Source organism: Alternaria postmessia, assembly GCF_024291825.1.
Source record: "Alternaria postmessia strain BMP 2775 chromosome Unknown scaffold_50, whole genome shotgun sequence".
In the NCBI taxonomy this organism is placed as follows: Eukaryota; Fungi; Ascomycota; class Dothideomycetes; order Pleosporales; family Pleosporaceae; genus Alternaria; species Alternaria postmessia.
In genome coordinates, this window is record NW_026260123.1 from 1 (window position 1) to 20,281 (window position 20,281).

General features: G+C 50.6%; 9 protein-coding genes across 9 annotated transcripts; 7 read left to right on the forward strand and 2 right to left on the reverse strand.

Moving 5' to 3' along the window:
• Positions 1-585: 585 nt before the first annotated feature.
• Positions 586-1,361, forward strand: J4E82_007383 (uncharacterized protein; the record flags this gene model as incomplete). Its single annotated transcript, XM_051733629.1, has 2 exons — positions 586-1,161; positions 1,215-1,361. 2 exons carry the CDS (start codon positions 586-588, stop codon positions 1,359-1,361), a joined length of 723 nt encoding a protein of 240 aa, XP_051586545.1.
• A 492-nt stretch (positions 1,362-1,853) lies between these two features.
• On the forward strand, positions 1,854-4,287 carry J4E82_007384 (uncharacterized protein; the record flags this gene model as incomplete). The annotated part of the gene is made up of 4 exons (XM_051733630.1): positions 1,854-1,912; positions 1,960-2,807; positions 3,327-3,405; positions 3,471-4,287. 4 exons carry the CDS (start codon positions 1,854-1,856, stop codon positions 4,285-4,287), a joined length of 1,803 nt encoding a protein of 600 aa, XP_051586546.1.
• A 326-nt stretch (positions 4,288-4,613) lies between these two features.
• J4E82_007385 (uncharacterized protein) lies at positions 4,614-5,608 on the forward strand (the record flags this gene model as incomplete). The annotated part of the gene is made up of 2 exons (XM_051733631.1): positions 4,614-4,641; positions 4,695-5,608. 2 exons carry the CDS (start codon positions 4,614-4,616, stop codon positions 5,606-5,608), a joined length of 942 nt encoding a protein of 313 aa, XP_051586547.1.
• An 843-nt stretch (positions 5,609-6,451) lies between these two features.
• J4E82_007386 (uncharacterized protein) lies at positions 6,452-8,227 on the forward strand (the record flags this gene model as incomplete). Its single annotated transcript, XM_051733632.1, has 3 exons — positions 6,452-6,625; positions 6,690-6,811; positions 6,859-8,227. 3 exons carry the CDS (start codon positions 6,452-6,454, stop codon positions 8,225-8,227), a joined length of 1,665 nt encoding a protein of 554 aa, XP_051586548.1.
• A 429-nt stretch (positions 8,228-8,656) lies between these two features.
• Positions 8,657-9,712, forward strand: J4E82_007387 (uncharacterized protein; the record flags this gene model as incomplete). Its single annotated transcript, XM_051733633.1, has 2 exons — positions 8,657-8,710; positions 8,762-9,712. 2 exons carry the CDS (start codon positions 8,657-8,659, stop codon positions 9,710-9,712), a joined length of 1,005 nt encoding a protein of 334 aa, XP_051586549.1.
• Positions 9,713-10,764: 1,052 nt separating this feature from the next.
• MSRB5 (Peptide methionine sulfoxide reductase B5) lies at positions 10,765-11,431 on the forward strand (the record flags this gene model as incomplete). Its single annotated transcript, XM_051733634.1, has 2 exons — positions 10,765-11,023; positions 11,076-11,431. 2 exons carry the CDS (start codon positions 10,765-10,767, stop codon positions 11,429-11,431), a joined length of 615 nt encoding a protein of 204 aa, XP_051586550.1.
• Positions 11,432-11,746: 315 nt separating this feature from the next.
• On the forward strand, positions 11,747-12,418 carry J4E82_007389 (uncharacterized protein; the record flags this gene model as incomplete). Its single annotated transcript, XM_051733635.1, has 1 exon — positions 11,747-12,418. The coding sequence occupies one exon, from the start codon at positions 11,747-11,749 to the stop codon at positions 12,416-12,418; it is 672 nt and encodes a 223-aa protein (XP_051586551.1).
• Positions 12,419-12,773: 355 nt separating this feature from the next.
• Positions 12,774-13,953, reverse strand: J4E82_007390 (uncharacterized protein; the record flags this gene model as incomplete). Its single annotated transcript, XM_051733636.1, has 2 exons — positions 12,774-13,205; positions 13,255-13,953. The coding sequence occupies 2 exons, from the start codon at positions 13,951-13,953 to the stop codon at positions 12,774-12,776; spliced, it is 1,131 nt and encodes a 376-aa protein (XP_051586552.1).
• A 387-nt stretch (positions 13,954-14,340) lies between these two features.
• J4E82_007391 (uncharacterized protein) lies at positions 14,341-14,618 on the reverse strand (the record flags this gene model as incomplete). Its single annotated transcript, XM_051733637.1, has 2 exons — positions 14,341-14,415; positions 14,469-14,618. 2 exons carry the CDS (start codon positions 14,616-14,618, stop codon positions 14,341-14,343), a joined length of 225 nt encoding a protein of 74 aa, XP_051586553.1.
• Between the last annotated feature and the right edge of the window lie 5,663 nt (positions 14,619-20,281).

The following is a 20,281-nucleotide window of genomic DNA, read 5'->3' on the forward strand; positions in this document are numbered from 1 at the left end:
TCAGTCTCAGTTCGCGATTCTAAAAAATGTCTTGGCAGTCAATCAGGTCAGTTCACTACCTCCAGACTGACAGTTTGAACCGCAAAGATGAACTGACAACTGACTGATTGACTGATAGCAACTCTGGGCGCGAGCAAGAGCCTACGTGCCAACTGCTTCAAGTAAGTTTCAGGTAGTAATTATTAGCAGTAGCTAACATCATCTCAGGGCGCTGAAGGAAGAACTTAAGAAAAATTCGAGCTGCAAAGTCTGCGTAGCAAGATTAGACAGTTGCAAGACCACGAGGAATCTCTCAACGACAAGATCAGTGCCGACGCGTGGCAAACGGCCGATGTGCTCCTTGCTTTTGCCAAACATGATTGCCTCGAGCTTTGCAACAAAGTTTACAAGGCTTTTTCTAGGGAAGTTCGAGACATCATCTATGGATATATTATCGGCTGTGGAGAAGTCGACATATGTTCTGAGAATCATCGCACACGGCACAGGTGTGGTTACCGCTCATCGAATTCGGAAACTCAGAATCCCCTCTGTTCGTCAGGAATGCACACCGACCACTGGTGGAAGAATGATTTCGTAGGTGCCAAGATGGCCCGCGAGATTGGTGAGCATTACTATCGAGAATCTCACTTCCGTTTCAAAGTGGTATTCTCCCAGCTCGTCAGATTTCGCGCGACGGACCAGTTCAATCACGGCTTCCTACCGGTGCACTTCGTCTCAAAGGTGGAGATCGTTGTAGATTGTCGCGAATACAAGTTCCGGCCCATTAGTTCCGCCAAGGACGATGCTTTTGTCGACGAACATCAAGACCAGCTACGCTCAAAGCGCGAATGGTGTTGCTGGGACGATAGGAAACCCCAAGAAGATCTTTTCGTGGAGCTGGAGTACCTGTTTGGTTTTAGACCAGGCATTGGCATTACCATCAGGCTGATGCGATCCCAGCACCACATTCAGACTACCCGTCTTGAAGACCAGGAATGGATGTGTCACCGTGTAGTACCTGTTATCTTTCCGGTACTTCAGCGACTCAAAGACACCAACTGTCGCGCTCGTCTAATTCTCGGTACGGAGACTGATAGCGGGCCCGACGAAGACGGGTACATGCCCTTCGCTTCAAAGTGGAACCCGACATCTATCGAGGCCATCACAGCAGAATTCTGGGAGGTATGTACAAGGGCCTTACTATGTATCGTTGTTTAACAGACTGACACCTGTAGTATGTCGAGACCGAGCACGAACGTGCAGTGCAAGCTGGGCTGGAGGCCGAATCTGACGGAGATGACATACCTTTGGACGGCTTTATCGATGGAGGGAACAGTATTCAATGGGGCGTGGCGCCCGTCTGGGGAGAACAGACTGCGTGATATATTCCTGTTTTCGAGAAGTCTTTGCTTTGTTCAGATTGGGTTTTGTTTCCACACGTACAAGAAGGGACGTGAGCGACTGATGCTGTTCAGGTCACAGTTAGAGTGACCTCTCTACATTTCCTTTCTAGTCTAAAAGTTCTGAAAATTACTCTTGCATGGCTTAAAAACTCATCTTTTATAGGAAGACAGTTCCTTATAGTGCGTTGCCATTTCGTTTCTGATACCTCATTGGATGATCCTTAATCCTACCGCGATACAGAATTTACATTCACGTGAACCAGCGCCCAATGATGTAACACTCGAAGGTGACCTTTCATTCAGCCTATAGGCAGACATACCGGTAATCTCTCTACTTCCTCCACTCGCCTACAAATGAACGCCTTTCTCTGCCATTGAACTTCCCTCTCACGATACACCCTTCCACTCCACCTCTGCCACAGCTGCGGTCCGAGATACCAAGTAAATTACCACGTGTCTTCCCTTCGAAATATGGCGAGTCAAACGGAATCAGAGGAGCGGATGAACAATCTCTGCGGAGAATGTTGCAAGTAAGTCATGTTGGTCAATTGGAAGACAGAAGTTTGACAAACGCTAGACAGCTCCGTACCGGGCTTAAACTCGAAGACCTCTACCAGACAGAGGTCAAGCGACTCGAACGACGGAGTAAAGTATGCAACGGCCAAAAGGAAAAAACCAATGCGGTTCTGAACAAATACGCACAAGCCTCGTGTCGTGAGCTATGTGACCGCATGCTCGAAGTACTTCCCCGCGAACTGCGCGATACCATCTATGGGCACCTTCTACCCCATTCTAACACAGTACCCAAGAGGTTGACTGCCATGGACTTTGATGGCCAGGTTCGCCAAGTTTGCGTCGAGAGTAATGGCTCTGTGGGATTCTCCACTATGATCCCGTTGCATCTCCACGAGACCGAATATAGACCCCAAGATTTTTACCGAGAAATACTTGAAAGACTTTTCCAAACGACTACGTTCGATCTTGGGGACGACTTGAGCCTCATAACGGCGCTTGGGTCATGGGATGGAGGACTCGGCATCATACCTGCTGATTACCCCCTCGACATTTCTTTCCTTATCAAATTCGATTGGTTAGACCTTCGGTGCAAACACGATCCCTGGTTCGTTTATGACACGCCATTATGGCCCAAAGTCTTTCTCACTAGACTAGAAGGATTGTTCAGCTTCAAGCCTGGCACGAAGCTCACCGTCTGTATCCAGCAAGACAACGTCTGGCAACCGATCGCACAAGAGGTTAAGGAATTGGAATGTAAAGCCGTGGTTTCGATCATCTTGCCAACACTGCGAAGGCTCGCCGCCATTGGTACAAAAACTAAGCTGAGTCTGGATGGCGTTTGTGAACTGGAAATCGACAATGATAAGGTAATTCTGGAAGGTATGGAGGACCCATGGAAGAACGCGAGGAGTCATTGAGCTCTTGCTCACTAGGCCACACGCTGACTGCGATAAATGGTAAGGGGCTGCGCTGCGGCTGAACAGGTCCAACGAATGAGCATAGTTGACCTGTATCTCGCGTTGCTGATGTGTGTTATATGCTCGGAATCTTTTCCAGCGAGGAAGGCTTGTAATTTGTCGATTTGGTGTCGCTCTAAACATAGCGGGGTTAGCAACTATCCGATAATGCGGAGTGGCGTCAAGCCCACATCTTGTTGTCTAATCGTGTTAGCCCAAATTGGTGAATTACCTTCCGCACGATTAGTAAAATGTCCACAAAGGATTTGGTTGGCGTAAGCTGAGTGTATTTCCGTGGGTGAGACATGGGGGGCCTGGCCAAGGGTACGACATAATGTTATGCAGGGCATGAGTACCTAAATAAGCGATCAGCAGCACCCTGATAAACAATAGTACTGATACTTCGGCGCAAATGTAGATTTACCATGATCTTCCCTTGTCTTCACGTGTAGGAAAAAAGATATGGCTATAGCAATGGATGAGATATTGGCGGCTGCGCAAATGAATGGCAGTGACTGCACATGCAGGCAACTTCGGAGGCGCGCTTTAAGGTAGGCGCAAATGCATCGGGCAAAGACATCTCCATGATGTACCATCATACTGACACGACCTGTAGAGCACTTTCCGAAGAAAGCATCCGTAAAGCCCGTCTCGCAGCACTACAGCGAGAACTTGCACTTCTGGAAAAGGATCTTGCCAGCACCACACCAATGACACAAGATGCTGTCGAAGAGCTTGCAAAGACGGAATGCCAGCAGCTTGCCAACGCCGTCTTGACTAAATTACCGCGTGAGATCCGCGACATGATCTATTTTCACCTCAGTACACGCGGTCGCGAGCTCATCGAGCGCGAGCATTTTCGGACAACCTTGGACCCACTTACGAGATTATACTCGTATGATTTCGAGAGGTGGAAAGCGCAGCATTTTCCCGCGCACTACTGGAATCCTGAATACGTATCCCAGCGCTTCTACTGCGAGCTCTTGGAAAACTATTACCGTACTAGTACGTTCTTGTTTGGTGATGATCCGGGGGTAATGAAGCGTTTCCTCAACACAGATGAGATGAAACTTGGGGTAGCTCCTAAAGCACTGGTTTCTAGCGTTGAGATTGGGCTGAATGCTGTGTCGCATGATCGAGGCTCCTTCCGCGCTTACATGTTCGGCATACCGAAATCACCAGAGCGAATGCGGGAGGCTCTTGATGGTATCTTTGAACTCAGACCTGGAGCTAGAATCGTGATTCGATTCGTGACCGAGGCGAAAACTAAGGAAGAGAGGGATGAGCATTGTAAAGGAGCGATGAAAATGCTGTTCGACGAAGCGCAGGTGGAGAAGATGAAGATGTACAAGGTCAAGTTGGTGGTTGACGAGGGGAAGGTCTGGGATCTGGCGGAAGCAATGAAGGATGAGTGGATGGCGATTCACGGGTGAAGGTATCATACAACAGGAAGCGACGAACTCATTCTGCTCGATGACAGAGAGCTTAATGACTTGAAAGTGATGATTAGGAAACACGGAGTAAAAGCCACTCGATAGCCGCTAGCGTGTTATCACGGTCAGCTCTCATTGGCCGAGAGATGACGCCATCAGGGTCCAGGGGGAAGGAAGTAGCACCCCGCCGTAGCAAAATTGTTAACGCGAGGCTGCCCAATGCCCCTCGGTGAATGCTTCCACGCGTCAGACTCCTTCCCAGTGTCTTTAAACCTCAATTCACCCCTCTTACTTCATTCAGACGCGTCTCGATTCCATATCGCAAGATGGCCGGCGTTCCGAACACTTATGATGGTGCGCAACCCTCATCCTGCACTTGCTCCGCCCATTGCTTACCCTGTGTATAGCGCCCGTCCACATCGCTGTCATAGGCGGCACTGGCATTTCTTCCCTGCCAGGCTTCACCCTCGCCGCGACTCTCGATGTCGATACGCCATGGGGAAAGCCTTCGTCGCCTGTTTCCATCCTCCAACACCCTTCGCCCTCCTCCGGCAAGCCTATCCCAGTCGCGTTCATCTCGCGACACGGTCTCCACCATGAGCTCGCACCACACGAGGTGAAGAACCAAGCCAACATCGCCGCGCTGCGACACCTCGGCGTGCGCACCATCATTGCCTTCTCCGCCGTCGGATCGCTACAAGAAGAAGTACGACCGCGCGACTTCGTTATCCCCGACCAGATCATCGACCGTACAAAGGGCATCCGGCCATTTACCTTCTTCGAGGGCGGCATGGTCGGCCACGTTGGCTTTGGCGACCCCTTCGACAAGAAGCTGTCCAAGATCGTCAGCCAGTGCGGACACGCGCTAGAGGGAGACGGCGTCACTCTACACGATAAGGGAACGCTCATCTGCATGGAGGGACCGCAGTTCAGCACACGCGCAGAGTCAAACCTCTACCGTGCGTGGGGTGGCAGCGTCATCAACATGTCTGCTCTGCCCGAGGCCAAGCTTGCGCGAGAGGCTGAAATTGGGTACCAGATGATTTGCATGGCCACGGACTACGACTGCTGGAGGGGTGACGGCTCTGAGGATGTCAACGTTGAGATGGTCATGGCACACATGAAGGCAAATGCTGAGAACGCCAGGCGATTCGTCGGCGCGGTGCTCAACGAGCTCAGCAAGGAGGAGCATGTGGAGCAGGTCCTCGCTAAGCACCTCGATGGCCAGATGAGGTTCGCAGGTGCCATGACAAAGAAGGAAGGACGCGGGCAAGAAGCGGAGAAGAAGCTGCAATGGCTCTTCCCTGGCTACTTCGACTGAACGAAAGCTGCCAGCAAGCGCGCTATTGGCAAAGGCGCATGACTTATGACTACGATGTACTCAAATACTGGGAACCTGAAGTTACGCTATCCAGATGAAGAACTACTGCATGCGCCCGACGGCTCTCCAAATTATTGGAGGTACGATGCAGCCAGTGAAGCCTATTGCGGAAGGTCGATAGCATAGGTAACTCCAAATACATTCCGTGTTTACATCATGGAAAATGTACGTTAGCCATATCGATAACTATCCGTCCCCAGCAGCCCGTTGGACGCCCGCGGGCACACTTGTCAAGCCTTCGATCTCACGATTCGCTCTCTTAGCACCTTCCTTTCTCGTCCAAGATCTACATCTACAGCTGCCGCAATCGCAGCTGCACTTTCCCAGCCTCAACAATAGGCTCTTATGTCCATTTCCAAGAACATGAGACACGACTAAATATTCGAATAGGAGTTTTCGACAATGTGGACATGTCTGTCCAGATGACACCCATGTACTACGCTGATCAGATACCAGGGTATGCAACTCGATTAGATGAATAGTACCTGCATACCGACCGTTACCACGCGACGGTTAACGCACACTGAAATTCGGTACGCCAGCGCTGTACCTCTTATCATGCAGATCGATATACTACCAGGATCGAATTTGCGCCGCGGGGAAGACGCGCGCGCAGCATAACCCTGGTCTGACATGGGTGAACAACGGCAGTCTTTGTCGGGTCGACACGGGAAGCATGAGTATAAGAAATATGACATTGTACACAGTCGTAAAGCAACTTCTGTTCGACCTCGTATCAAGGCATCACTTTCTTACCGAACGGTAGCCGTTGCGATCGCCACCATGGTTTCGGCGTGGTTCTTGACTAAGGTCTTGGTGGCTTTTGCGCCACTGACGACGGTTGTTTACGCGCAGTACAACACCACGACCGATCTTCCTTTGCTGCTGGATGCTACAGGAGATGAGTTGGTTGCTGGCCTTGAGGCTGGAGCCTTCACAAGCTTGGATCTAGTTCAAGTAAGTTGCCCACGATCTGTACAAGCATGGGTATTCCTTGAAATTCGTCGCTGACATAACGTAGGCTTATGTTGGACGCATCATCGAAGTCAACAAGACGCTTCACATGGTGTTGGAGATCAACCCGGATGCTTGGACTATCGCGAAGGAACTAGATGAAGAGCGCGCCTGTGGAAAGCTTCGAGGGTTCGTCGTCTTCTGTGGAGTACTTGAGCTGCCGCTAATCGAAATAGCCCTCTCCATGGCCTCCCAATTCTTATCAAGGATAACATCGCAACTGATGATGAGATGAACAACACTGCCGGGTCTTGGTCGCTGATGGGCGCTAAAGTTCCACGCGATTCTACGATCGCTGCCAAACTCAGGGAAGCTGGTGCCATAATTCTTGGCAAGACCAACCTCTCCCAGTGGGCCAACTATCGTTCCTCGAACTCTTCAAATGGATGGTCTGCTCGAGGTGGTCAGACGTACGGCGCGTACTATCCTGGCCAGGATCCCAGTGGCAGTAGCAGTGGTAGTGGTGTCGCAGCTAGTCTTGGACTCGCCTTTGGTACTCTTGGTTCGGAAACAGACGGCTCCATCATCTCTCCCAGTCAACTCAACAACGTTGTTGGTATCAAGCCGACTGTCGGTCTCACAAGTCGAGCTCTGGTCATCCCCATTTCTGAACATCAAGATACCGTTGGACCAATGACCCGCACGGTCAAAGATGCGGCGTATATCCTTCAAGCCATCTCTGGACCTGACAGTGCCGATAACTATACGCTAGCTATTCCGTGGGCAAGCAACACCACAAATGTGACCAAGCCTGACTACGTTGCTGCCTGCACCCTGGATGCTTTGGAAGGAAAGCGCATCGGAGTGCCGCGCAACGCTATTGGCACGCCCGACAGCTCTTCAGCACCCCTGTATGCTGCTTTCGAAGCCGCTCTCGACGTTCTTCGCTCTGCTGGCGCAATCATTGTCGATAACACCAACTACACAGCCTGGGAACAGTATCTGGAATCCAACGCTGAAGGTATCGTTCTCGACGGTGACTTCGTCCCCAACCTAGCGCACTACCTCTCGCAACTTACATACAACCCCAACGACGTCCAAGATCTGGAGGACGTTCGCAATTTCACACAGCACTTTCCTGCCGAGGACTACCCAGACAGAGACACAGCGGATTTTGACAGCTCAATTGCCCAATCGCAGAATTTCTCCAACACCGATATCGAGTTCTGGAATGCTTTGCAACAAGATTATTACCTCGGTGGTGAAGGTGGTCTCCTCGGCGCGCTCACAACATACAACCTCGATGCTGTCGTCGTTCCCTCGGACTATGCCTCTGGTATCTCCGCCATCATTGGTGGACCCGTGGTCACCATCCCGCTTGGTGCGCTTCCGTCCAACACGACGGTTGTCACAAACCAACGAGGTGACTTGAACGCTACGGCACCGAACATTCCATTTGGTATCTCTTTTGCCGGTGCGCTGTGGAGTGAGGAGAGTTTGATTGGGTTCGCATATGCGTTTGAGCAAAGGACCATGGTGCGGACGAAGGTTAAGCCGTATATCCAGCCGAGTATCGAGATTGAGAACGTGATTGGTAGCTACTAGAGGGACGTTGAATAATGGAGAGCTGTTTGTGTAAGACTGTAGTCTGAATAAAGAGTAGGCCGGTGGATGGTCACTGCCGAATCTCCGAACTTTCTAGTTATACTGCATTGTATCGTTGTCGCAATCACGGCGTTAAGCGGACTTAGTCAGACATGCTGTTGTGAAACATCAATCAGGCGAACCGTGGCTTGTCTCTAGCGTTCTGTATACGACGTGAGGTTAGCGTCTTTTCCAGATCTGACATGGGGGGGTGAAGAAGGTCAGTTATTCAAGGTAGGCGTATAGAAGTATAAATATGAGGACTGCTCAGCGTATCAAGGTATCATGCAAGAGTAGGACTCAACAGAAAGTATCAAGCGAATTGCGCATCGAAACTTTCGCATTTCTTACAAAACCAACTTCTAGTGAGACCATTATACTCCAGCAGCCATGTCAGCCAATATGCAGCAACCAGACTTCATTCGCAAAGTTGCCCTCATCGGCGTTCGCTAACCCTCTCCTTTCTGTTATTCTGTGTACTAACAAGATCGATAGGGCTCCGGACAAGTCGGCTCCCATATCCTCACCCACCTGCTTGGCACCTCAAAGCATCAAGTCACAGTCCTGACCCGCCTCTCGAGCGACGCCGCCTTCCCCACCAACGACAACCTTACCGTCACCAAAGTCGACTACGACGATGACAATGCCTTGACAGAAGCGCTCAGCAGCCATGAATTCCTCATCATTACCATCAGCGCCCGCTCTCCCGACACTCTGCACCCGCGCATTGTCGCCGCTGCAGCCAAAGCCGGGGTACGCTGGATCATGCCGAACTACTTCGGCTACGGTATCGGCGATCGGAAGCTTAAGGGACGAAACGAGCTGAACAATTTCGAGCGGTTCATTGAGGATGTCGAGAAGACGCCAGGTGCTGACTACGTAGCGCTTGTGTGTGGCTTCTGGTATGAGTTCAGTCTGGCGATGGGGGAGCCCTGGTTGGGATTCCGGATCAGGGAGAGGAGCGTGACGATGTATGATCAGGGGGAGAAGAAGATTAGTATGAGTACGTGGGACGCGTGCGGGAGGGCTGTTGCGGGTCTGTTGTCGCTTCCTGTCAAAGCAGATGCGACGAAAGATGGTGTTGGACTGGAGACTTGGAGGAATCAAGGGTTGACCATTTCTTCGTTCCTGGTTTCTCAAAGGGATATCTTGGAGAGTTTGCATCGCGTGCTGGGTACCACGGATGAAGACTGGAAGATCAGGTTTGAACCTGTCGAGAAGAGGCTGGAAGATGGTAAGAAGCAGTTCAAGGAGGGGAAGATGTTGGGGTTTGCTAAGGCGCTTTATGCAGAGGTATTCGCGTGTGAGTGGGGTAATTACGAGACAGGACGTGAATTGGATAACGAGAAGGTGGCATTGGAGAAGGAAGATTTGGATGAAGCTACCAAGAGGGCGGTGGAGATGGCTATGGGTCCTATGGGGGACATCGAGGGCCGGTTTGGCTGATTCGAACCTGATAAGTGTATAAGAGGCAACGCAGTTTCTGTGGTATTGAAGTAATGCCAAAGTTCAGCATGTAACGAGGCGATGATGTACTATCGGCCATCATGGTTCATGCACTAAAGCCAGACCTTTTTGTCTCACTCACAACTCTCTGCGTTCTCATTCCACCATTTTAGCTGCGACATCGCAGTAAGAAGTTCCAAATCGATACAACTACCTCAACCGTCCATCCTTTTCGTACCCTGACACACTCGTAATAGACGCTGAGACGCTGAGACGCCACTCGCGGTGTGGCGTGCTTGTGGACGCGCAGCACTTTACGACCTGGTTGATGCGCTATTTGTAGCGACCTCAGCTTGGAGATTTGGAGTCGCAATCTACTGGCAAGTCTAGATCTGCCTCCCTTACTACTCTTGAAGATGTAGGAGCTGATGCGTGCTCCTTGGCCATCTCGCTATTACTCTGGTCCATCTCATTACCAGCAGATATGCATTTCGTCAGCCTCTACGAGACGTAAGTTACGTGTTCTCTTCCCGAGATGTAGACACAATGGTCCGATAATGCTCACACATCAGTAACTCGATGTTCGTGATTGATGTCACCTCTGAACAGCAGGACGCCTTGATGTCAGCCTTGGCTTACATTCGAATTCAATATGAACACAATGTAGAAGAACCTCGTGTCATATGGCTGTGCCGAGCACCCGAACATGCAAGAGAAGTGTACGATGATAGGCGAGCTGCTTTGTGGTAGGTGGCACGGGCCATACGTGGTCAGTTCAGGGTCGCAGGTCGCCAGACCCAACTTCAACCTTCACCCGGCAATTAGAATCGATTTTCGCGTCGACACGAAGCTCGAGTGTGAGGTCACGATAAGTTGACTTTGAAGAGAAGGTTGTGTTGATGGCGCGCAAGAATCATGACGCCATCGGCAAATATCAAAGCTCCTGGGTGGCGCGGGAGCTCTCCGCCACCCCTCAGCATCATCTCGGGGTCGTCGCAGAGTAATCTTTGTTCCAAATCAACATTCGCCATCTTCACATAAAACAACTCCACATGCGCTTCCCTTCCTTCCCAACATTCATCCGCGCCTTCCACACGGTCACAAACACAACGAGCGCATTTATCCGATCGAACCCTACCAGTAATCTCGGTCGCACTATCTACAACTCACCGCAGCGCGCAGTCATCTACCGTTCGATGCCAAATATCCCCTTCTTGGGTGCTCTTTTCGGATCTTCTAGCAGTATGGCGGACAACACAAACTACCCAGTCCAGAAGCCCGAGGGCGAGTGGCAAGCACAGCTATCACCTGGTACGTCCACGTCAACGTTCGCATCAGCACACACTTACTGACTTGACCATAGAGCAATTCCGCATCCTCCGAAAGAAGGGCACTGAGATGCCCGGCTCCAGCACATACGACAAGCACTATCCCGACGCGGGCGTTTACACGTGCACCGGATGCGACGCACCTCTGTACAAAGCAAACCACAAGTTCGACTCTGGCTGCGGATGGCCCGCCTTCTGGGATGCCGTGCCAGGCGCCGTCGGACAGAAGCCTGACCCTGGTCTTGGCATGATGAGGACGGAGATTGTATGCAACAACTGTGGAGGTCACTTGGGACATATTTTCAAGGGCGAGAGATTTGGCAATCCAAAGGACGAGAGGCATTGTGTAAACGGCATTTCTATCAACTTCTCCCCTGAGGATAAGAAATAAGAAAGAATAGTCCATAGAGGAAGAGCTAGTCATGTAGATATGGGGATGCGGTACTAAGTGTATTAGTGACGACGAAATGAGAGACGACACAAGATATGATTGCTTGCATTTGCAGGATATTGTGCACTGCCATTATCACTAATTCAGGACAGATTCTGGAGACTTTCGTCTACCGCCTCAGATTAATAGATCACGCACAAGCATCGACAACACTTTGCTGACATCACACGGTTTGTCAGGCGACACGAGTAGCAAGCATCGACTTCACATATGTATGGAAGTCAGCTTGCCAAGTATTATCAACAGCAATAAAGCATGGCACCCGCGATCAACGATCCTATCTCGCCTACCGCGAGCGATTCGTGTGCAGTATGTCCCATGGATTCTGCCATCACTTGTGAAGGGTGCGAAAACATCAAGTACTGCTCGGTGGAATGTCAGCTACGTGACTCGCCGCAGCACCATACTCTCTGCAGCACCTTCAAGGACTTTCAACAGCGGCCGAGCGAAAAGCATTATCGAGCCATCTTGTTCCCCTTTGCCGAACTCAAGCCACGATTCATCTGGCAACTTATCGATGGAGATCGAGGATATCACACGCCCAACAAGGAAGATCTATCTCAGTACCTTCAGCGTGGCACTGAAGGCTACTTTGTCAGCTGGAATGGCGATGTATTGCCTCTTCGTGAGCTCAAGCACTCCATGTACATCGATGTTGAGCAAAGCAGCGTCTCCAATGAAGGACCCCCTAACATGTGCTTTTTCACAATGATCAATCCCCACGTGGGGAATCTTCGCCGTGGTACCCATCTTGGCCGTGGTTGGAAGTATACAAATTTGAACGAGAAGGACGCTTGGGATGAGGCCGATCGCGAGTTGCGCGACGGCTTCCTCCTGATCGCATTAGACCTAGATACAACTTCCCTGGGACCGTTGTTGGCACGCATTCTTGTTGGGACGCCTCAAGATACAGATGGTGTGACATAGGATTATATTGAAAAGGTAAAGATTTCCGTTCAGCCTGGTGCATGACCTGAAGGTGACTATTGTAACAGGCTTCTGTTCTGACCATGCACCATGTGCCTATGATACTATTGTAAGGTCACCTTTGAGACTTAGCCTTGAGGAGAAGGAAGTATGTAACTGATCTAATTCTGAGTGAACGCGAATAGCTTTGAAAGCATGAATTCTTTGATATCCAGTATGTACACGATGGGTCCTCTTTAACGCCGAAGGAGTGAGCTCTGCCTATGTACATGAAGACGAGGAGAGCGAGGCACTTGTGTGGGTGCCAATGTCAAGGCAGTACCATACATAGTTCCCATTGCTGTTTTGCTATAGATCACTGCTGCTTACAGTACGCGACTGGTCCATCGAAAGTATGTCTTCCATACGTGAAGTAGTATATCATGGCGAAGATAACAAGGCATCCAAAGATAGGGCTTGCCCAGTTCATGTCGATCGGTGCCGGGTTCGGTACAGACGGGAAAAGGATCAAAACAGCAGTGAGCGAAAGGTAGCAAAGGGATGTGAGGTTGACCGCAAGACCCCATTTGCCCAGGCTGAATCGAGAAGGGAGAAGTGCTTCTCCTCGCACGCGCTTTCTCACCATGCAGCCGATAACGATGATGTTGGAGATGGAAAGACTAACACCTCCTAACGAAAGGATGATGTTGAAAGCGATGGATGAACCAATGATGATGAGGCACAGTAGAGATGAAGACATCAGCGTAAACAACACCGCATTCAAGGGGATGTCCCATCCTTGGGGGACCTATACGAAAGTTAGTGATTGAACGAACATCTAGAAGATAGGTACCTACGTAAGAGAGCCAACCTGAGAACGGTAGTCCTTTGTCGCGGGCGAAAGACCACAACTGGCGTGAAGCGGCCGTGACCTGGTTGACCGAAGCGAACAGAAGTAGCAGACAGACAACTACTGTCAGGATGTTTGTGGCTACTATCGATTCAGTTGCATTCATCAAGATCTGGATCCAGGGCTGGCCGAATGGTGTTGACATGATGGCCATGACATCATTTCCCAGTGTCGAGAAGACAGTGACAGTCATCACAAAGGCAAACGTATAGTTGACCGCTGAGGTGGCAATCATGGCTCTCGGGATGTTGTAGGACGCTTCTTCGACTTCCTCAGCCAGGTGAATAGCAAGATCGGCACTTCCCAGTGAGAGGATAGGACCTAGTACACCGACGAGTGTAGCGAGTCCGGTGTTTCCCCAGCCACTAGGATCTTCGAATTTGGTCCATGTATCGTGTACATTCGAGCGTGGGCCCATCACCCAAAGTACGACGAGGAAGGCGAAGAAACCGAAGACATGTAGGACGAGCGCGAGGCCTTCCATCAACGGAAGCTTCTTGACCAGTATGGTGTTGCCCAATATGGAGCATAGCACGATAGCGATTGACAATAAGGTACCATGCCAGCCTTGAATTGCGTAGTCTGGCATGTTCAAAGCGATCAAGCCTTGGAGCTGTTGGGCGACCGCGAAAGCAGTACCAGCCATGCCTGTTTGCCAGGCAATGACACACAACCATCCTGGAATATAATGTCAGAACTACAGCATATAGCAATTAAACCTTGAGTAGACATACCGATGACATAGCTGAGAAACTTTTGATGCTGTCTTGGTGCAAATTCAGAGACCCAATGATATTGTCCACCAGCTGTTGGAGCCCTGGAGGGTTTGTGAGCAAGTACTGATCCTGAACCACGTGTCTACTACTCACATAGACACCATTTCTGCGAATGTGAGCGTGACTGAAAACATGCCGAAGCACACTACGACAAGCATCCAGATGCCGCCAGCAGGTCCTCCATTGAATAGGGAAATTCCAATGCCACTGCAGTGAAACGATTGTTAGTAGACCTCCATGATTGACGTATTGGTAGCCTACAGCAATGAGTACTCCCAGGTGTTGCCAAGGATTACAGCGAAGCCGAAGATGGACAAAAACTTGAATTGCCGCTGATGATATTGTAAGTATGTTGCAGCAACAATTGGAACATACTGAAACTAACCCTCAGCACCTGCAGCTTGCCCATGCGATCCATATCCATCTCGTCACCATGTGTGCCATGTTTCTCGCTCACAGCATATGCGTTCGCCAGCTCGATGCTGGTACGAAAGTCTGTGGTCGGGGAAGGACCCTTGGCAATGCTGTCGTCCATGTTTGTGCGAAAAGCAATGCACAGAAAGCACAAAGGAAGGGTACAATGGCGAAAAGAGCAAACCTAAGGGTGCTGGGGTACGTTCAAATTCTATGGCACGGAGGTCTGTCATCCAATCCAAGGGATGGCGGAGACGTGATCAAGTACATCTGAATGCATTGAGGCTTTGCCGTTCGGAAGCATTTGGCAAAGGGTAATTGGTGGGAACTGTTGAGAAGGATCAAAGGCAGGAAGGTGAACAGCAAGGTTCATACTCATCCTTCCAATCTACTCGCAGCCTCACGCAGAAGTGGAAACGGTTGCATGTGGCTACGGCCCGGGCGCACTTCGCGTATGCACAATCTAATAAGAAGCATAAGAAACTGCAAAATTTCCGACGATCTCAGACCATATGTGCCGGTTATCAGCCAGGCATGGGATAGCTGCAGGACTGTGCCTCTGTCGCGCATCGGGAACAAGACTCGACATGAACGTTACCTATGGTGGCGAGTGCGGTCGTGCATCGCAAGTAAAAGTTAGGATTCGGGGCTGAAACTTGCGGCACGACAGCTTGCGTCATGAATGGTGGACAGGATTTAGTCGTTGTGATGGTGGGAGGAACGGCGGACTGCGCCGCTGCGGGCACGGGAGCGGAAAGAGAGGATTCAGGGTTTTAGCGTCAGGGGGGAAGTGAAGCCGGGCCCGCAACGGTCAAGACACGGCACAGCTGCCAAGTCGCGTGGGGGGCAGGGCATACGCGGCCAGACCACAACATAACTTCACCCGCGACAAGTGCCGCATTTGCCAAGCGAACGCATGTTGGTCGACTGCTCTCGTAGGTTGCATTCTACTCTGGCCAATGTGAAACTCCATTGACGACTTGCCCAGGTACTTTTTAAGCAGAGTTGAGTGCGCAGCACAGCTCGCTTCTGGTATCCCAAAGTACCCATGGTCCAACGAGCTCAAACCAATACTGTCCGTCGATTTCGGTAGTGATGTCCGCGCGGGACGAATCCTCCGTGCCTTCTTGCTGCAATTCAGCCACATAGAAGTATTCCAACGTTTGTGATTTTATGCAAGAGGCCTCGGTTTAGGAAGCCCATCATTCTGGGACAGCCATGTTCGTCAAGGATGAGCAGTATCGCCGCATACACTTTGCCCCAGGTCTACTCCTGCACCTCGAAATCTTGGGCGTGTTGGAGTGATATGAGCGGTACAGTATAATTTTCCTCTGAGCGTCTGTGCTCCATCAATTCCAAACCAGGTGGCCGTGTATCGGATACAAAACACATGTTACGGTCGCTGAGAGCTCTGCTCGACAGGTCGATCTTACGCAACAAATGGCGTTTCCGTCAGATTCCTCACATCTTGCTAGGGAGTCAGAAAATCGCTTCGCGCGAATCACGACAAACGATCACAGCGCGGCACTCTGGATAGCCACAATACTATCACTCATCTACGCTGTTCTGGTTCTGGCAGTTCGTCTGGGATTTACTAAATGGCGAGCGCATACCCTTGACGACATCGTCGTTACGATTGCACATGTATGTAATACGAAGCTCATGAACTGCTCCTGTGTGGACCTGACTCGATCTAATGGACATGCAGCTTGTTGCATTTACCATGTGGGGATCGCTGTTCACAGCGCTCGATAATGGCTTAGGAAAATCATACGCTCTGCTTCATGATGCAGAGGTATCGAAAATGCAGCAGGTGAGCAGACACAACTGCCATGTCGAATGCGCTAAAACTTCCGGGTGCTATTAGTACTTCTTTACGAGCCAGATCTTGTTATACATCGCACTTGCTCTGTCGAAATGCTCCATACTTATACTGATTCGGGCCGTGTTTACGCAAAACTCAAAAGTGTCATTCTTGGCTCTCGCTAATATGGTTGTGGTAGCGATATGGGGCTTTATCGGCGTTGTGGCATCCGCAGTCGCTTGTTCAGTGGAAAGAATCGTACCAAGACCTGGCGGGGGGTACTGTACTAGCTTAGTGAGTCCAGGAGCTGTTTTCCACCACGAAGCTTCCTATAGCTCTGCTCTCCATCAATCGTTGTACTTGATGTTGATGCTGGGTGGGCGATACTGGAACGTATACAGAGAGTTCTGAGCTGACCGCAGACCTATTGCTTAGGTTCCATGGCTAAAAGTGCTTGGTGCAGGCGACGTTTTTACGGAGACAGTGATCATTATCATACCGATGGTGGGCTTCTACGGTTCTCTCATGTCTAACAAACGTAAAGCCATCGTTATGTTGGCCTTCTCTACCAGGATACCGTATGTACCATCACTATACCCTTGAAGCTTCGAAGAATCTATGCTGACATTGAAGTCTCACAGAAACATCGTATTTGCCATCATGCACCTGATCACGCACTCCAAGTTCATCAACAATCATCAGCCAGCCATGAGCATCGTCCCGACCGCCGCGTGGCAAAGCGTCCTTCTCTCCTACAACCTCATGTCCGCAACGTCTCCGCTGCTCAAAGGGTTCACTGAGATATTCATGACCGCGGGTACCTCTTTAGGATATGTTCAAGAGGGAGCAACAACAGGCGGGGGGAGTGGGACATTGGGCAGTTATGAGCTACGATCGCTCACGAAGACCAAATCTAGAGTTAGGAGTTCCCCGTCTGATGCCACAAACTCGCAACCACGCGCCACCCAGGTCCAATGGAACACAAGATCTAAGCCCACTGCGTCGAAAGCTACATCGAATGACGACTTGCGACACTACAATGAGAGCGCATCTATTGCTAGTCATGACTCCCGTCGAATTATGATCAAGCGGGAATGGAAGGTCTCGAGAGATTAGGGTTGCGTAGGCTCTCTCCTTGAGCTCGCTATGGGAGGCTTGTATCTTGGGACATGTTTTGGCGCATGTACTACCAATGTCATGGTTCTTCAATCGTGTAGGATTGACGATAAGAGTTCCGGTTGGTGGCTTATACAGTCCGTGCGCACCCAACGAGCCAGTTCAGTCAACGAGCCACCCGAAGCCCGCAACCTCATGAACCATCCCAACTGCGACGCGTCATAACTCCACAACCATGGACCCGATTCAAGAAGCGACTGAATATATCGAATCGCGTGAGTCTGGAGATAAATTCTCATACCGCCAAGTTGCAAAAATATTCGGAGTTGATCGAACGACGTTGTCGCGGAGGCACCGGGGCGCACAACAACCCTGGGGCACAGAGGCGGCCGAACATCGACGAAATCTCAACCCACAACAAGAGGATGAGCTTATTGGCTTCGTAGAAGGGCAAACAAGAGACGGTGTACCACCTACAAGGAGTATTTTGAAGAATTTCGGCAGCGCGGTTGCGCAGCATGAGGTTTCGGATAGCTGGGTTACCCGGTTTCGACACCGTCATCCCGATGAGCTCATCTCCAAATGGGACACCGGTATGGATCGTGAGCGTCACTTGGCTGACAACAAGCGTAAATACGAGTTGTACTTCAACTTGCTGCACTCCAAGATGCAAGAACATGAGATTGAAGAGCGCAACACGTACAATATGGATGAGAAGGGCTTCTTTGTCGGCATCGTCCACCGCAGGAAGAGGATCTTCTCCAAGGCAGTTTATGAGTCGGGGGAGCGTACCGCGGCGATGAGAGATGGCAACAGAGAATGGGTAACGCTGCTGGCTTGCGTATGCGCTTCTGGAGAGGCATTGCCGCCCGCTCTTATCTATCAGGGCATCTCCGGGGTTCAATCAAGCTGGGTTGACGACCTATTGGCTGAACAACACTAAATCTTCGTATCCCACTCGGCTTCAGGATGGTCAAATAATGATTTGGGACTTGCCTGGCTTCAACAGGTCTTCGAACGCTTCACGGCAGCCAAAGCTCGCTGGTAATGGCGCCTTCTGATCCTTGACGGCCACGCCAGTCACCTTACGCCTGATTTTTTGGAGTATTGTGAAGCCAAACGCATTATGGTTATGGTGTATCCACCACATTCTACACACAGTTTGCAGCCGTTGGATGTTGTGCTCTTTTCGCCGCTTTCGAAGCACTACACCAAGGAGCTTACTAAACGCCTCTAGCGGACCTAAGGCATCTCGAGGATCACCAAGCGCGACTTCTACAGCAACTTTTGGCCGGCTTGGAGCTCTACAATGACTCACGATCTTATATTGAAGAGTTTTCAAGCTACAGGCGTATGGCCGATGGACGCTGACCTGGTACTTCAACGCTTCAACAACCAACCATAACAACAAGATAACGAGCTAAGAATTGGGGAGCAAGGCGACGGCGATACCTGGCCTTAACTGCGCAAAATTTTTGACGCTGCAGTGGCTGATAAGGCCAAATTTGAAGCCAAACGGCTGTCCCAAGGCCTACACTCGCTGCAGGTCAACAACGAGCTTCTCCGCCTCCAAAACGCGGAGCTACGCGCTGAACTCAACCTCATGAGATCCCGACCGTCTAAATCAACAACACTAACTACTTAAGAGGGCGACGATTGGCACGGCGGAGCTGTATTCTACAGTCCCAGGAAGCTTGCCAGCCTCCGCGCGCGCAAGGCCGCAGAACTAGACGAAGCCGCAGAGCTACAACTCCAAAAATCTCGTGATAGAGAGAGAAAAGCAGCAGAAGCAGCTGAGAAAAAGCGCTCTTAAGAAGCTGCAAAGGTGGCTCGACAATAAGCCAAAATTGCTAAGGATGCGGAGCAGTTACGGCAGCGTGAGGAGAAAGCTGCCGCGCGAGAACTTAAAAAGCAGCAACAACAAGCTGCAACCGCTTAAAAAAGTCACGATACAGCAAATAAGCGTAAGCGAGAAGCCTCACACAAGCCAGTAAAAAAACCAACAAAGCGTCGTCGTGTTGTTGCTCCATCAAGTAGGGTGGTTGCCAGTCCGCCTCGGGCGCCCTCCCCACCCAGATTTGGCTTGCGAGAGCGCCAACTTAAGACGCCAGCGAGATACAAGTAGTGCAAACGCTTTAGTAGCGTCAATATATCAATACACCGAAAAATCCCACGATAATAGCTATTGTGGGTGGCTCAATAACCTCATCTTTTTTGTCGTCTGATCTTGTTGGGGTGGCTCGTTGACTGAACTGGCTCGTTGGGTGCGCACGGACTGTATAAGCTGAGCGTGCCCCGCCAAGTGGCGACGCAACATCAAAGTCCGATGTTTTTTTAGGCGACCGACCGATTGACTCTTCATCATCTGTTCACCAATGAGACAGCTACACTAGTGTTTTGGGCTGCATGTTTTTGTTTCCGGTGGCAGATAACGGCTTTGACATAGCGATAATGATGGCTCATTCATCTCTCGAACTGTTGCAGGTCTTTCTTTTTCCGCAACGCGGCCCTCTCTTTGCACTTCCTCTAAGCTAATGAAATCCGGCTACGAACCTGGGCTTGCCACATCTCAATCATCGAGTGTGAGCGCCAACACATCGAAATTTGATGGGCACGATGGGAAGGCTAGAAGACTTTCTCGTGACTTGCAACTCGAAACACAGGCAGGTGCAACCACCCCTCATGTCAACGGCATTGAACAAGCCAAGGCTGCAGACCAGCCAGTGACATGGAGCGCGCTACCCCGAAAAGATCAACTTCTAGTGTTGATGCTTGCCCGTCTCTCCGAACCATTGACGCAAACCTCATTGGGCGCATATCTCTACTACCAACTCCAATCCTTCGATCCATCGCTACCAGAGTCT